Below are 17,181 nucleotides of genomic sequence, written 5' to 3'. Positions count from 1 at the left end.
CCAGGTTGGCTCCCAACTCCTGAGAGCAAATGATGCTCCTGCCTCGCCTTCTAAATAGCTGGAACTACAGGTACGTGCCACAAGTACTAATTGTGCAAATCTATCAAAGTAACTGTAAAATACTTTGAGAGGCACAGCTCCCTCCGGATCAAATGATATGAATATTAATGTCCAATACTAGTTGGCTCTCACTTTCTCATCTCCACAAAGCAACTGCCTTTCTGTTAGGAAAACCTTCAAAGCAGATGGAACAAGTTGCTGTCTTCTCCATTATGTCTTTTCTAACCCACCTTACACCCCAACTTTGCTTCAAAAGCAAACCGTCCTTGTTCTCCCAAGTTGAGAATCAGCAGATTGACAAGGGGAGGTCACTACAGTTGAGAATTCAGGTGGAGTTAACCAGCTCCAGGTGCAGCCTAAACCTCTCTCCAGGGAACTCAAAATAAAGTGTATGAACCTGGAGTTCCGACCCACAAAACAGGTCTTTCCCAGCAGAGGGGAATTTTCAACTTGAGTCTAAAATCCCCTTCAGGACAGAAAACATCACAGAAGTTTTCAGCTGAAAGTGAATAAAACCCTCACTGCTTAGGTTTGCTGCCACTGGCCTAGAACATTTTTTTGCACCATACATACATATACATTACATTTTTTTGCACTATACATTTTTTTGCACTATAACTTAACATAAACAGCATCTTTTGAACATCTCCAAGGTTCCTGTTGCCTACAGGTCACTCATAACTTCAGAGGCCCATACTTTCTGAAACATAACATACTGGGTGGTTGGGGAGGGAACTGATTGGCATCAGGTTCTGAGGAATTCTTTCTGCTTTTCCACTGAGGAGGTTCTGGGACTCAGCACCTTTTGTTCTTTGGAGAACAGAGCATTAAACATAGTTCTTTGAAGCTCTGTATTGCATAAAATGTAACAGAACTCTGCATGTGAGAAGGAATCAGAGTTAAACTCAAAAGTGGAATTTCAAGAACCATTCACTTGTCAGAACCGCACCTCTGAGCTCTCTGCAGTGCTAATTTGAGTGTTACTTGGGCAGTACCTGCAACACCTCGTACTGCTCATGCCAAATATCAGTACCCGGAAATACAGAGCAGGCTGCCCGGAAGTTGCACAAGTCAACCCGCACATGGTCGCACATGCTTATAATCCCAGCGCTCAAGAGGTTGAAGCAGGACAAATGAGTTTGAGGCCAGCATGGGCTCTCAGTGAGTACATGGCCAGCCTGGACTACATAGTAAGAACCTGTCACCAAGAAAAGTTATCTCTTAGCCTCTTTGTTCCCTAGTTCCTCATTTGAAAATAAGGAACAGTCTCTTTGGCCCTACCTCCCTGAACACACTCCATCTCACCTGACAGGAGTCAGTGAATCTTAAGACATACTTCTCAGGGTTCGTGCAGGACTCAGACCCAGCTAACCAATAACACATCTATTTGGTTTTTACAGTTTTGTTTTGATTATTTTTACATGTGTTTGTCATTCATTTTACTTACACGTGGTGTAAAAACTGCATTCCATGCCATGTTTGAAATGTTCCAAAATCCAGTTCTATTAGTAAATTGCAATGAAGATTTCTATAAAAATGCATAAGCCAAAGAAGAAAGATATTAATTCTGGAGATTAATCACTTGGTGATGATTTCAATTTATACAGTACATGGTGAAACAAAATATCAGTATTTTTTCCACCTACTAAAAAAATCTCACAGGCAGATGCTGGCTTCTAATTTAAACTTTCATATTTACACTTGAAATGCACTAAATATGAAAGAGTGAATGCTTAATAAGTACTTGTCTTAAGTGATCTCCATTACTCTAGAACAGAATTTCACAGCTGCAGCACTAGTGACCTTTTGAGCTGGACAATTCTTTTTTTGTGGTGTCTTATTGGACACTATATGATGGTTATCAGAATTAGAGGTCAATAGTAATAGCCACAGTTTCCAAATATCACCTGGGTGCAAATTCACACCAATTGAAGGTCACTGCTCTGTAATGAGTCTGTCTGACTTGTGAGATAATCCTTATACTAATCTTTGGTAGAGATTAAAACAATTTCAAACTGAGTAACAACAAGGTTTATAAAATTGCATATATTAGGAGGTTGTATTTGTAACTTACATGAGCTTGGTTCAAATGTGCGTCTTTCAATAAATTGTATTTTATTGCAGGATACATCTCTAGAAAAAGTAAAAGGAAAATGTTGCCTTGAGTAGCTATTAGATATCTAATAAGTCTGAATAAATGCTAGACTTTAGAATTTATCAAACTGAAAACATATTTTTGTCTAAATCATTATATTCAAGTTTGATATTCTGGACCCCAGCCCTGTTTATATTTCCTCTAAGAGGATCACCTTTATGATCTTCATAAATAAAACATACAACTATAGATTCTTTTTCCTTTTACTTTTATAGCACTTAAAAATATCAAAACTACTATTACCTTATGAGCTGAATAAAATGCAGAGTATGAATCAATTTGATCCATGGATCAGGGGGTAAATATAAGTACAAGCCAATGGCACCCAAACACTAATAAAACAAGGCCCATGTTAGCATGAGTAAATGCACAGTCTTATTACCACGTTTCCTCTGTAAGTGGGATTTTTCTCATTGGTGATAGACACAGACTGAAACCTACACAGACTCACATAATCGCACAATTTTATCACTGGAAGGGATTTTGAACAATGTCTGCTTTGAACTCTCTCCTCATTTTATAGATAACTTCAAACTCAAATAATATGACTAACTGGCAGCTATTTCAAAGACAGCAGGACATATTAGGGTAGCCATTGTGGATTTACTATAGGCTTGTTTTGAAGTCCTTTCTTGCCTTCACGGTTTTGTTTTGATTGTTTCTATTCTGTTCTGTCCTGTTTAATTTTTACTATATGTCTGAAGTTATCCACAGCTGTTGTGACGACAACAAAGGCATTATAGTAACTATTGTTGATTTTGTAATGTTTTGAAGTTCTGTGTCTTTTACACTGGTTTGTTTTGACTGGTTTTATTCTATTTTACCCTCTTTAAAATAAAAAAAATATATAGAGACAACCAAAAATGTTTAACTTACAAATATCGGAGGGACGACAGGCCTTCAAATGAATTCTTACGTAGTCCAGTGATGTAATTTTGGTTGGAAGATGAAAAGGTGTTTCTGAATCAACATCCTCAGAAACAAAGAATATGCCGCAGTGACAAAGGGTGAGAAAGTGAGCACTGTCAGATCCTGCTGCCTGGAGCGTGTTGGCACAGCGTTTCTCAGAGCAACTAAAGTTTCATGTATAACACAGTCTTCACACCAACAATCCCTTTTCTAGGTATCTGTTCTACAGAAATACTTTTCCATGTTCACAAAGAGGCCTGAGCAAGGATGTTCATGGAATGATACAGGTAACAAGAAAGCTGGAGAGACCTCCCTCAATAAAAGACCCAACCAAAAAAATGGGCAACTAATAGGAACAGACACGTCTCAGAAGAGAAGTCAAAACAGTCAATAAATTCATGAAAACATTGTTCACAATCTCTGGCCATTAGAGAAATGCAAATCAAAACAACACGGAGATTCCATGGCTATAATCAAGAAATTGGACAAGAGCAAATACTGGTAAGGCTGCAGGGAAAAAGAAACATTCCTATATTGTTGGTGAGAATGTCAACTAGTCCAATCACTGATATGGAGACTCTGATATGCAGATTCCATCAAAAGAATAAAAGTAGACATTCCATTTGACCCAGCTTTTCCCCTTCTCAAGAGTTAGAGAGCAAATTACAATGACCCATGCAAACCGATGTTTATAGCAGCACATTCATAATAGCTGAATATTGGAAGCAGCCTGTATGTCTGTCTATAGATGAAAGGATAAAGAGAATATGGTGTTTAATCACTAGGGAGCACTTCGCTGCCATGAAGAAGGTTGAACTGGAGTTACGTGTATGAAAATGGATTCAACTTGAGACCATAGTGCTGAGTAAAATAGATCAGAAACCCAAGCTTAAGCATCACATGGTTTCTCTTATGTGCGAAATGCAAAATATAAATAAAAAATAAAAGACAAATAATAGTAAATAGGGAAACAGATTGTTCTTGGAGGGGAAGGAATCAAGAGATGGGGGGGTTAGGGTTAGGGTTAGGGTTAGGGTTAGGGTAGAGAGGGAAAGGAAAGCAAGCGGAAAAAGGATCTAAGATGTATTATGTGCATGTACCAGGTTCCCACAAGGAACATAAATATTATGTACTACAAGCATATACAAACAAGAAAAGATCAAGAATTGGTAAAGAAGGGGGGGGAGAGGATGAAAAAATGGAATGGAGATAAATTATGTACATATACCAAGTCCCCAAAAGGAATGCACACATTATGTGCTATGAACATGCACTAATAAATAAATCACTAATATGTGATTTTTATGCACAATGGAGTACTACTCTACACCAATAAAGAAGGATAAGCTTGAGTCATTTGTAAGAAAGCGGGTGTACCTGAGACCAGAACATTTAAAAACAATACGTCAATCAGACACCAAAGCTTGAATACTGCACGATTTCTATGAGAAACCCAAAATATAAATAGAGAGAAAAATAAAAGATAGATCACAAGAAAGAGGGAGATAGATCTTGCTATGGTTTGTGTCTACATGTTCCCCCTAAAGCCTAATGCAGTCATAGGGGTTATTTAATTACTTATTTTTGAGGTACCTGAATCTAGTCTAGAGTCTGTGATTAATTCATAGTACGGTGCTGGGATTAAGGGTGCTGGGATTAAAGGTGTGAGTGCTAAAACTGCCCTAAAGCAGGAAGTCTGCATACAGTATAAGGGACAGAAAGAGGCTTGTCCTCTCTCCCTCCCTCTGGCTGCTCTTTCTGTCTTCTCCCACTGTGAATGGTTGCCCCTCTGCCACGTGTCAGCTGCTTTGGAGTCAGCCAATTATGGAATGAAACGTCTGAAACTGTTTGTAATGAAGCCTCTTCCCTCCTTAACTTTGGGTGCTGGTATTTAATCTCCTAACAACAGAAAAGTAAGGTAGATCTTTTGCAAAAGGGAAGAGGATCCAGACAGGATGGAGGGAGGTAGGAGGGAAGGAAGAAGAGACGCAAATGGAAAAAGAAAGAAAATACATTATGTGCATATGCCAGCTCCCCATGAGGAATTAGTCATGTACTAATAAAAAAATAAAACTTGGAACAAAGAAAACTGGACATACCCTAAACATCCATATAAAGAGGGAAATTATTAAGCACTGATGTGTACATACTGTGGAATATTGTGTAGGAACTTTTAAAAAAAGGACAACCCTCTATGTTTGGGAAACAAAATCACCTTGAGGTATCAAATGTAGAATTGCAGGATATTACAACTGATGTAAAGAAAGATGACAGTCGAGGCTTCCGGGGAGATGGACTGGCAAGCAGCAGCAAATCAACCTCTCTAAGATTTGGTGTCCATACACTGGAATATGGCAATGTGGGGGAAGAGAAGAAGGAAGACTTTAAAGCATTAGTGGTTGATATGATACACAGAATGGAAGATCCCAACAACTCCAAAAGACTCCTAGATTTAGTGACGAAATTCAGTAACATAGGATACAGAGTCCACACTCAAAAATCAGTATCATTCCTGTACACAAACAACAAACTCACTGAAAGAGGAATTAGGGAAAGCTTTCACACCTTTCATAACAGTATCAAAAAACTGAAATACTTCAGAATCAATCTCACAAAAGAAGCAAAAGATCTTTACATGGAAAACTAGAGTACTCTGAAAAAGATAAAAAGGAAAATCTGAAAATGAAAAGATATCCCTTGTTTGTGGGAAGGAACCACCATTATAGTTAAAATGACCATACTTCCAAAATTGTTATAGAGACGTAATGCAATCCCAAAACACCAGTAGCAGGCAAACGTGGTGGCACTTACCTGTAATCCCAGCACTAGGGAGGCTGAGAGAGGAGAACTGCCACAATTTTGAGGCCAGACTGGGTTACATAGTGAGTTCAAGGCCAGCCTGAACTACTTAGTAAGACTCTGTCTCAAAAAAACAAAACAGAAACAAAAACAAAACACAGTAACATACGTCAAACAACTAGAGAAAACAATCCTAAAATTAATTTGGAAGCAGAAGAGACCTAAAATAGCAAAAGCAATTCTGGGCACAAAGGCAATACAGAGGGACACACAGACCCTGATGTGAAATTATATTATAGCCAGGCATGCTAGTGCATCCTCATAATGCCAGTATTTAGGAGGCTAAGGCAAAAGGTTCATTTGAGTTGGGTACCAATCTGGGTCCTTGCTATATGCACAGCATATAGCAAGTTTCAGGTCAACGTGGACTACATAGTGAGGCCTTGCCTAAAAAGAAAAACCAAAAAAAGGTACACTACAAAACTACCATGATAAAAACAGCAAGGTACTAGTAGAGAAAAACACACATGAGGATCCGTGGAACAGATTAGAAGATGCAGAAACAACTCCAGACACATTCTGTTATCCTCTCTTTGACAAAGGACCAAAAACCCTCAGGGCAAAAAGATAGCCTATTTAATAAATGAAGTTGGAAAAACTGGCTTTCAGGGCTGGGGATTTAGCTCAGCGGCATAAGCGCCTGCCTTGCTAGCAGGCAGTCGTGAGTTCAATCTCTGGTACCGATAAAAAGGAAAAAGACCAAAAAGAAAAACTGGCTTTCTGCATGCCAGAGATTAAAACCAGACCCATATCATTCACCACACACTAAACTAAAATCAATATAAAGCAAAGATCTAAATATTAAAATGGGATCACTAAATCTATTGGAAGGTAAATAGGTTGAACTCTTGGAGATACAGGTGTAGGCAGACTTTATGTACAAAACCAAAGAAGTATCACAAAGAATTAACAACTGGGATTACCCCTTATTAAAAAACTTTCACAGGCCAGGTTTGGAGGTGCAGTCCTGTAATCTTATTATTCAGAAAGCTGAGACAGAAGGATCCTCATGAGTTCAAGGCCACCATGGACTACATAACTGAATCCAAGGCCAGCCTGCACCACCTAGCAAGTCCCTGCCTTAAAAACAAACAAAGCTTTTATACAACAAAAGAAACCACAGAGAGAGCGCCCCAAAGAGTAGGAAAAACAATTTTGCCAGCTGTTCCTCAAACAAAAGAGTAATATCTAGACTATATAAAGCACTCAAAAAAAAATCAGACCCTCAATTTTTTTTTTTTTTGTTTGGTACCGGGGATGGAACTCATGACTGCGCGCTTGCCAGGTAGGCGCTTACGCTGCTGAGCTATCCTCGGCCCCCTGCCCCAAATTTAAAGGCCCAGTGAAAAATGGGTATCTGAGGTGAAGACAGATCTTAGATGAAGAAGCAGAAATAGCAGATGAAAATATAAAAAATGTTCAACATTACCAGTCATTTGACAGACGCAAATTAAAACAACACTGAGGGCCAGGGATTTCACTCAGTATTGTAAGTACCTGCCTGGCAATCCCAAGGTTGTGAGTTCAATTCCAGTAGCACTAAAGAAACAAATACAATACAATACAATACAATACAATACAATACAATACAATACAATACAATAGAGAAACTCCATCTCATCCCACAAAAACTATTATCAAGAAATCAACCAATAACAAATGCTGGTGGAGCTATGGGGAAATAGAAACCCTTCCCCACTGTTGATGGAATGTAGACTGATATAACCGTGTGGAAATCAGTATGGAGATTTCAGAAAACTAAACCTCGAGGCTCCATTTGACGCAGCTATTCTTCTTCATATCTTCCCAAAAGAATAATAAAAGCACCATGCAACAGTAATACATACACACTCCTGTTTATAGCATCATAATATGTAACGACTAAATCTTGGAAACAGCCCAAATGCTCATCGGTGGATGAACAGATAAAGAAGATGTGGGTATAACTCCAGAGTACCATTCTGCCATAAAGAAGGAGAACCTCGAGACATTGCTAGGTACAGGGTTGCATTTTGTGACTGTAGCCTTAAGTGAAATATATTGGACACACATGTTTAAACCCTGCACTGTTTCTCAGGTGTGAGAAACTGCAAGGGGAAATAAGGATCAAAATGTACACTCATGATAGTGAAGTGGGAAGAAAATGTTCAAATGGGAAGGGGAACAACAAATAGAGGGAGGGGGAAAGAAGGAAGTGAAAAGAAAGAGGAATAGAAGCAAAAATGGAGGGCCAGGGTGCAGCTCAGTGGTACAAGCACCTGCCTGGCAAGCACAAGGTCGTGAGATTGCTCCTCAGTACCAACATCACCAGAGAAAAGTAAAAATGGAACTAAAGCTTTTGTGAATAGGAGAGGAAAACAGAAGAGAGGTTGAAGGGAGAGGAGGGGGTGGGGAAAAGGAATGAAGATATATTACGTGCAGGTACAAATCCCCTGGTGCTATTATGCATATAAAGTGTACCAATTAAATTAATTCATTTTTTCAAATCTGTATTATTTTAAAGAGAAGAAATAAAATTTCAAAACAATCATTGAGAGGCCAAGAGTTGTATATATGTCTCACATTGCTCTCTTCAAATCAGTTACTTAAAATACATTACATGTTACTCAGAGTACAAGACATCTGCATTCAATTGTCCAAACAAGAGTAGCACAGATTTCTCTTCAGTGAGATCAGAGAAATCAGTAGGATAACTTTCTCAACTATTATAGCTACCTATCTAGCTATACTTTCTTTCAGCTTCTCACACTAGTGAGACAATACAATTTCCAACAGTGTCTATGAAACTTAAAAAAATAAAACTAAAAAACAAGTTGCAGAGCTGGGGTTTGAACCTAAGGCCTCACACATCTAAGCAAGTGTTTCACTACTGAGCTACACTTCCAATTCCCACAAATTCAATTTTCAGTACATTCACAGAATTTCAATAAAGTGAAGTAAATATGAGATAAGAGGGCAAGTACCATTTTTCAGAGGTATTCGCCTGAAAATTCAGGACCAAGAAGTATCTTAAAGTGATCTTACATATTTGGAGGGAATATACTTACAGTTTCTCGGCCCAATGATATGACTCCCATGTCTTTTCTGGAAGATCATGAATAGCATTTCCTTGGAAATTTTTGTGGAGAAATAGTTTGTATCTTTGAGTAACTAGGAAAAGAATCTTCAGAATAAGTAAAAGAATCCTGGCAACCTGGAGGATATGGAAACAGATAAGATAACAGTTTTTTAGATTTCCAGAGCAAACAGCTTCCTAGTTTATACGATAAAAATACAAGTATGAAAGTCCACTTGCACAAAAGATGAGCCTTCTCCTCCAAAGCTGAGCTTCCTATCAATCCAATCTCCTGGATAAATAATGCCTGTCAGTCACTTTTAATGTATTTTCCCCAAATCTCTGTATCTAAGGTGACTCCTATAAACCAACAAGAAAATGAAAAATAATTCCAAAGAAAAAGGGGCCAAAATGCATCATTGTTAACAAATAAGAATAAAGAAAGCCTCTGCCAGCTGGCGCCAAAGCTTTGGCTCGGTACCCTTTGTGGAAGCTCTGCAGGCAGTGGAAGGATAAGGGCAAGAGCAGCGTAGAGGAACTAACGTGCTGATGTGGAAAAACCGCTTGGACTTGATGTACAGGAAAAAACAGGAACCACCAGGCAAGGAGTAAACTATCACCTGGTCAGGGCAAAAATTGCAAAGGAGGAGGAGGAACCCACACAAAACTGGCACCAGGGCTTATCTCCTGTGTGACAGGGTGAGGGAGACAGGTGGTCAAGCATATAAGGGTATGGATCTCACATTATTCCATACACATCTCTGACTCTTTTTTAAAGGAGGTCTATCATGCATTGACAACAAGTTATTAGGTCAGGAGTAGGGGAGCACGCCTGTGATCACAGCACTCAGGAAGCTGAGGCATGAAGATACCAACGAGCTTGAGGCCAGCCTGCCTCGAACCAGGGTTTAGTTCCAATTTTGCGGAAACTCATTCTTTATCCCTCAGCAACAACTTTCCTGTTCAGTCTGCATACATTTTTCCTGAGGATGGTGGGAAAGCAATCAGTCTGCTCATGCGCCTAGTGAACATTTCCACGTGACCAGATGCATTCTCATTGCTCTGCGCTCACCACGGCCTCAAACAGAACTTGTGCCCCTGAGCATCATACTTGTGGTTCCAGATTCCGGAGAATCACAGCTCCTAAGGTCTGCATCCTCTTCTACCCCTTATTATATACACCACCTCCCTTTTAATGTTTTTCCCCTTCCTATCATTTTTCATGTTCTAGAGAAAATGTTATTCTTATGTGTCTTCCAGTGTACTTCCTGATCTGCACATAACGGGATGCTACATATAGAAACCAACAGACAAAGATGATTTCTGCACATAATTCAGGTACTAAATAATGCTAGTAACAGCCAAAATTCATCTATAGCCATGGTGCTAAATCTCACAGTCTTGTGAAATGGTAAATACTGTAATTTCCATTTTTCAGATAAGGAAGCTGAGTCACAAAGCTAATAACTATACAAAGCTAATGAAAGAGATATCTAGGTTAAAACCCATGTAGTCTGGTTCCAGAATCTGTTCTTGGGGGAGGTGCAAGAGATTGAACCTGGACCTCACTGCACGTACTAGACAAACACTCCACCACTGAGCTACACACCCAGGACCAGAGTCTACACATACTCAATTTGTTATATCGTCTCTAAGAAAATGAGGTATGGGGCTGGGGACTTAGCTCTGAGGTATAAACGCCTGTCTGGCAAGTGCAAGGTTGCGAGTTCAATCCCTGTTGCCAGACAGAAAAAAAAAAGAAAAGAAAAAAAAAAGACAGAAAATGAGTTATAAAAGGGTTAGAGCAAAGGTGGGAGAGCCCGGGTTAAACAATGGTGTGTGGACTAAGTAAAAATGGGTAAGGACAAAGGGAAAGAAGCACAAGTACAAAGGAGAGTGGAACAAGGAAACTTTGGAAAGAAAAATGTAAAAGCAGAAAGTCAGTCAGTGGGAACTGGGGAGATGAGGGCTGCCCACAGAGGCCTTGGAGAAAAGGCTGCCATATCAGGCTGGATGTAAAGTACAGATGAAGCAAATTCATTCTTACAAGACTGTGAAGGTGTTGTTGATTTCCGGCTCTAGTACAGGAACTCAGTGCAGCTTCTGCGTTGGACTGAGACCAACACATGACAGGGAATGGTTTCTGCAGGTGCAGAGCTCATATGTCTTGGTTGCTCTGGTAGTGTTCTGGTTTTTTTGCACAGTTAAAGCCTTTTCTGGGGAGTAATTTCCAGAATACAGATTTATGGTATTTTCCTCATCCCAAGATTGAAGCATGACAGGAATTAGGCTTGGGCTCCTCCAAGTCTGCACGTGGTCTGAATATGCAAGGGGCACCTCGGGGTGCTCTGGTGAAGGAGCTTCAGTCTTCTGCAGGGCCACAGAACGCTCAGCCTCTGTAGAAAGTTCTGAACTTATGGTAAAGCTTATATCCAAAGGGTGAACAAGCGATATTGGATGCTGAGCTTGGTCCAGACCTGGGATTGGATTTGTCATCCCAAGTGACAGTATATGTTGAACTATAGGCTCCAGAGATGGCTCTCGAGATTGATATGGTGTCTCTGCTATAACTGGGTAAACTGTATCCTCTGAAGTAGCCAGAGAAGCCATGGAATGATCCAGAGGCAAAGAGTGAGCCATGACAGGAGTCAGATTTGGATACCAATGTGGGTACCAATTTGGACACCACTAGGTCTGGTTGTGCAGGTGTCACCTCAGGGTGCTTCTGAGGAACAGTTGTAGTGCTCTGCACAGTCGTAGAGTATTTACTCTCTGTAGTGGGTTTAGGACTTACAGTGAACTCTGTGGTCAGTGCTTGTAGTATGACACTGGGTGATGTTGGATGCTGAACAGGGTCCTGCCTTGCCCTTGGAAGTGTCCTTTCATGTGGCACTAAGAGCTCAGGTATATCTTCCTGAGGAGATTCTTGAGCCTGAGTGGGGTTTGGCTGCCACACTGGAGATGATTTCTTGGGAAGCAGAGGCTTGGCCTTCTTGGAGAAGTCTAGTGGCAGACGCAGGACTTCGTGCTGTGATGCAGCAGAAATGAACTCTTTTGGAGCATCCGGAGTCTGTGCTTTGACTACTTGCTGAGCCGGAGAAGACTTAGATTTTTCAGAGAACTCTGCATGCTGGAAAGAGGGGCCAATTTGGGCAAGAGAAAGTTCAGTAGGAACTTTAAGCCGATCTTCCTGATAGGTGACAGAAGGCTCACTCTCAAGGGTGGGCTTTGCGGTTGTAGTAAGCTCCAGATCCACGTGTGTCACTGTGGCTTTAGACAACACTGAATGCTGACTTGGGAGCTTTGTTCCTGTATCTAGAAGTGAATATGTCATATTAGTTGCCAATGGAAGAGCACTACTACTCTCGCTCCAAGGCCCTAGAGGCTCAGCTGAGAGCTCTTCCTGGATCATTTGAAGTGGGGCACTCACAGCAGGCTTTGAGGACAGAGCTAAGCTCTCCTTTTGTCTTAGAGAATGTTCAGGAAGCTCTTCAGAGTGAACTGGGATCACTTGATTCACCAGAGAATGCTAATCAATTATTAAAGAGTTCGGCTGTTGAGCTGTAACACTTTGCTGAACTTGCCAAGGTTCAAAGAGTGCAGACAACATGGAGGACAAATCTGGGGCCATTTGCTGGGAAGATTCAACCTTCACAGGCTCTGCAACTGTAGTAACTTCCATATCCAGAGGCTCAACTCTAAGGGTGAGCAGCTTATAATGGAGACCTGCATCCTCATCTAGAGGCTGAAATCTCACCTCGTGATGTGGGTCTGGGGTTTCCAGCTGGCTTTGGAATTGTTCAAACTCTCCAAGATATTTAGAAGGCTGAGCTGGCTGCTTATGCTGCCTGGCAGAAGGTTCAAGCACCACGGCAGGACCTAGAGGCTGAGCTGGGACCTCTTGATGGAACCTCACAGAAGATTCAACCTCCTTGATAGGCTTTGTAGTTATAATAAGTTCTGCATATGCAGGCTTAACTCCAAATGTAGGCCTGTCATAATGGTGATCTGGAGACTGAAATGTCACTTTGTGGTACAGCGAAGCTTTAGCCACACTCCTTAGAGAGGACTCTGAAGTTTGAGCATCTTCCTGGACTGGAGGTCTGCCTTCATTAACAGACTTTATGGGCTGAGCTGTGACCTCAGGCTGGCTCTCTAGGTACTCAACTTGTTCAATCACCTCAGAAAATGGAACTGAATGCTTCTGCTCACTAGGAGAAGGCTCCTTTGCCATAGGAGGACCTAGAGGTAGAGGGAGAATCTTCTGTTGGAATAGAGTTGTTTCCACCTCCTCAGGATTCTCTGGAGATTGCCCTGGGGACTGCAGCAGCCTGAGAGAAGGATGAGCCTCCTTATCGGTTTCCACAGTTGCCACTACCTCCACATCCACAGGTGTAAAGATGAAACTGGGCAAATGCAGGAGATGAGTTTCCCTGCTACTTGTGGATGGAACATTGAACTCTTGATTCTCTGACAGCTGATGTAAACCATCCTCAGTAAAAAGCTTATGTTGACGTAGGGCCTCCCACTGGGTTAAAGAAGGTAAGACCTCTTCAGCAGGCTGTGAATGCTCACATGGGCCTTTTCCCAGAGGTAGAGAGGACTGGACTTGGGGAGCCTCTAGATTTTTAGTCCAGGCCTCCACCTGGTATTGTGATGGTTCCTTGTGCTCACAGGGCTGTGTAGGCTCATCTGGGTTCTCCAGATATCCCGAGTGTAGGCTGTCATGATCAGCTCTATCCATACTTTGATCCACAGTATCGTCCTTCAAGGTTTGTTTCTGATGCTCAGGATACTCTGATAGATAAGGAGCTCCAAAAACCTCCTTAGCAAGTTGCCAACGCCGAGCTATACCCTTCAGTTTCAGGGGTGAAACAAAGTGTGATGTTGGTGAACTCTTAATCGCTAAAGGTGGAACTTTTGACTGGTGGTCTGCAGCCTGCTCTAAAGGAGAAGTCTCCATCTTTCTTTGGAGTTGAGGAGGCAGAGCTAGGCCTTCATTCTCATGCCCATCTAGCATTGGATGCACCTCTGGGATACTCTGTGGCCCAACCAACTTGTCATGCAGACCCTGATGCGGAACAGCAAACTTATCTGGATCTGGCAGTGACTCTCCAGTCGACTCTTCAGGTGTAAGCAAATTCTTCATCGGTGCAGAGGATCCTGGGTAATCCAATTCCTCTGGATCTGCTGGAACTGTAAGAGTATGGAGTGGTTTAGGTGAAGGACTGGACTTGTAGGGAAAAAAAAAATTAGGCTCCAACGGCTCAACGTCCCACTGGACTGGCAGTTGAGCCCACTCTGGATGTGGGGCTCCCATGACCACTAGCCACAACTGTGGCCAAATCATGAGCCCTGGAGCCCAGAAGGGCAATATAAACATCATAGGATAAGGCTTGGTCATGAAGACCTAGGCCAGCGGTGTGCCAGAAAAACACTTGCTGGAATGTTTGTGGTGGCCACTTATATTGCCAGTGCCTTCGTAACCATGTACATTGTGTCCTGCCCCATCATTTGTGACATTATTGTTTAAGAAACAATTAGGTTCTCGGGCTGGGGATTTAGCTCAGTGGCATAAGCCTTGCAAGCAGGCAGTTGTGAGTTCAATCCCCAGTACCGATAAAAAGGAAAAAGACCAAAAAAAAAAAAAAAAAACCACACACAAAAAAACAAAACAAAACAAATACAATTAGGTTCTGGCCCAGATGGGCTTTTGTAGTGAGCCTTTTGCTACACTGGCCAGGCCCAACTTCCTGCCTCCAGCAGAGGTGACAGCAGTGTCCCGCAGAGCTACTCCCCATATCGAGGCAGGATTTGGGCCTCAGACTTAGGTATTCCTGTCTTCAGCAGCCCCTTGAGTGGGGCAGGACAGAGCTCCATGGAGGTCACAGGGCTGGGCCTCTGTATACTCAGAAGTAGTAACCCAGTCCAGCAACTTAAGTTTTTCTTGCTCCAAGCCACAATCCAGGAGAAATCCTTCCTCCTTTAGGGATACAGGTTCTAGGAATTCCAGCTGACCTCCAGAATGAGGATTAGTTAGGGCAGTGGACAAGAGAATACACAATATGGTAGTTTATTCCACAACGTTGTCATTTGCTCTATCCTCTATCCAGTTCCATGTTTGGTGATTCATTTCCATCTGTTAGGCTGGGGCTGCATATACTCTGTGATGATGCGTAGTGCTTGCAGGAGGGGTTTTGGAGGTGAGCAATTGGATCTGAGAGAAAGGATTTGTTGTGGCTTTCCATTAGCATGTGAGAACTCTCCCTACCCTACCACGCCTCAACACTTCCATCCAGATGTGACAGTGCCCTTTTTCAAACCACACATGGGAAGACTCTTATAATGTTAAAATCCTCAAGTTGAATAGTTCTCTTGAAACACTGCTATAAACCAACTTCTTTCACAGTCCTCCTTCAACCATTTATTGCTTGACTTTTACCTGACACAATCCAGGCATGGGAAACTCAAGAAGAGGCTCCATTTATCCTCTTACCTCTCCTGGCTTGCACATAGTAATGGTTTTAAAATAGACCTGATTATTGTCCACGCATGCGAGGGACCCTCCGACCACTCTCCAGTAGGAGAGGGGTGCGAGAGAGTGCCGAATAGGGAAGTGCAGAGTATATAAAGCCTAAAGCAGCAAACAAGCATCAGTTACAGAAGCAGATGGCATTGGTTAATAGAGGTTGTGTCGTTTTTTACTGGTGGGTGAGCTATCTGCTGCAGGTGGCTTGATGTTTTTGAAAACTCATATTCTGTCTGGCAGGATGGATAGTTCATGTTGCTCTTATTTTTGTGGATGTCGGATCACAACTTCCCTATCAGGTCAGAACATCTGGTTGTTCTGACCCAGTGACAAGGGCTTTCCTGAATGTTTTAACACTTCATTTCCCCCTTTTTTGTGTGAAGATCTCTAATCCTAGAGATTATTAGTAGGCCATTCATGTCGCATATCAAATGTCACATGTGTGATGTGTGACGTATCAAATGTCATATGTGTGACGTGTGATGTGTCAAACATGTGACATGTCACATGTGTGACATGTATAGTACATGTCACATGTCAAATATCAGACGTGTGACATGTGTCACACCTGTCACCTGTCACATTACACGTGTTACATGTGACATCTGTCACATGTCACATATTCCACCAACCCGTGATATTTGTCTCACTTCTACATTTCCATGGCCAGGTTCAGACCTTCGCAATGCACTTCAACTCATGGTGTTTTCTCACTATTGCATTTCCACTGCCTGGTTCAGACACTCCCGATGTGTACCACCCCGTGGTGTTTTTCTCAGTCCTACATGTTTCTGGCCTGATTCAAACCCTTCTGATGCGCACCACCCCATGGTGTTTTTCTCATTCCTACATTTTCCATGCCTGGTTTAGAAGATCCCTATGTGCACCACCCCTTGTTGGTGTTCTGATTCCAACATTTTCCTGGCCTGGTTTAGACATTCCTGACCACATTGTGGTGTTTTTCTACTGCTACATTTTTCCACCTTGGTTCAGATCTTCCCGAACAGCACCACACTGTTGTGTTTTTCTCATGTCCACATTTTCACGGCTTCGTTCAGAACCTTCCAATGCGCACCACCCCGTGGTGTTTTTCTCAGTCCTACATTTTACCGCCCTGGTTCAGATCCTTCCAATGCGAACCAACCCCTGTTGTTTTTCTCACTCCTACATTTTACGGGACTAGTTCAGTCTCTCCCCATGTGCATCTCCCCGTGATGTTTTTCTCCTACATTTTATGGCATGGATCAGACCCTCCCAAAGTGCACAACACGGTGGTGTTTTTCTCACTCCTACATATTCCCTGCCTGCTTCAGAGCCTACTGATGCACACAAAAATGTAGGGTTTTTTTCACTCTACATTTTTCCGGCCTGGTTCAGATCCTCCCGATAAGCACCACACCGTGGTGCTTTTCACACTCGCACCACTGATGTTGTTTTTCTCACTCCAATATTTTACCTGCCTACATCAGACCCTCCGATGTGCACAATCCTGTGGTGTTATTCTCACTGGTACATTTTCCCTGCCTTGTTCAGAAACACCCAAAGCACAACAACCTGTGTGGTTTTCTCACTCATACATTTTACCAGCCTGGGTCAGACACACCCAATACGGAC

General features: G+C 42.0%; 1 protein-coding gene across 1 annotated transcript in view; it reads right to left on the bottom strand.

The window, feature by feature from the left end:
• The window catches only part of LOC134478378 (leucine-rich repeat-containing protein 37B-like), a 33,080-nt gene extending 20,630 nt beyond the window's left edge, over positions 1–12,450 (bottom strand). Inside the window, 2 exon segments of the mRNA XM_063259656.1 lie at positions 1,508–1,588; positions 11,516–12,450. Of these exon segments, the coding sequence (XP_063115726.1) occupies positions 1,508–1,588; positions 11,516–12,450 (1,016 nt within the window).
• Positions 12,451–17,181: the final 4,731 nt, after the last annotated feature.

Source organism: Cavia porcellus, unplaced genomic scaffold, assembly GCF_034190915.1.
Source record: "Cavia porcellus strain 051 isolate PalLab524CR breed Dunkin Hartley unplaced genomic scaffold, mCavPor4.1 scaffold_12, whole genome shotgun sequence".
Classification (NCBI taxonomy): domain Eukaryota; kingdom Metazoa; phylum Chordata; class Mammalia; order Rodentia; family Caviidae; genus Cavia; species Cavia porcellus.
This window is presented reverse-complemented; position numbering and strand designations above follow the sequence as displayed.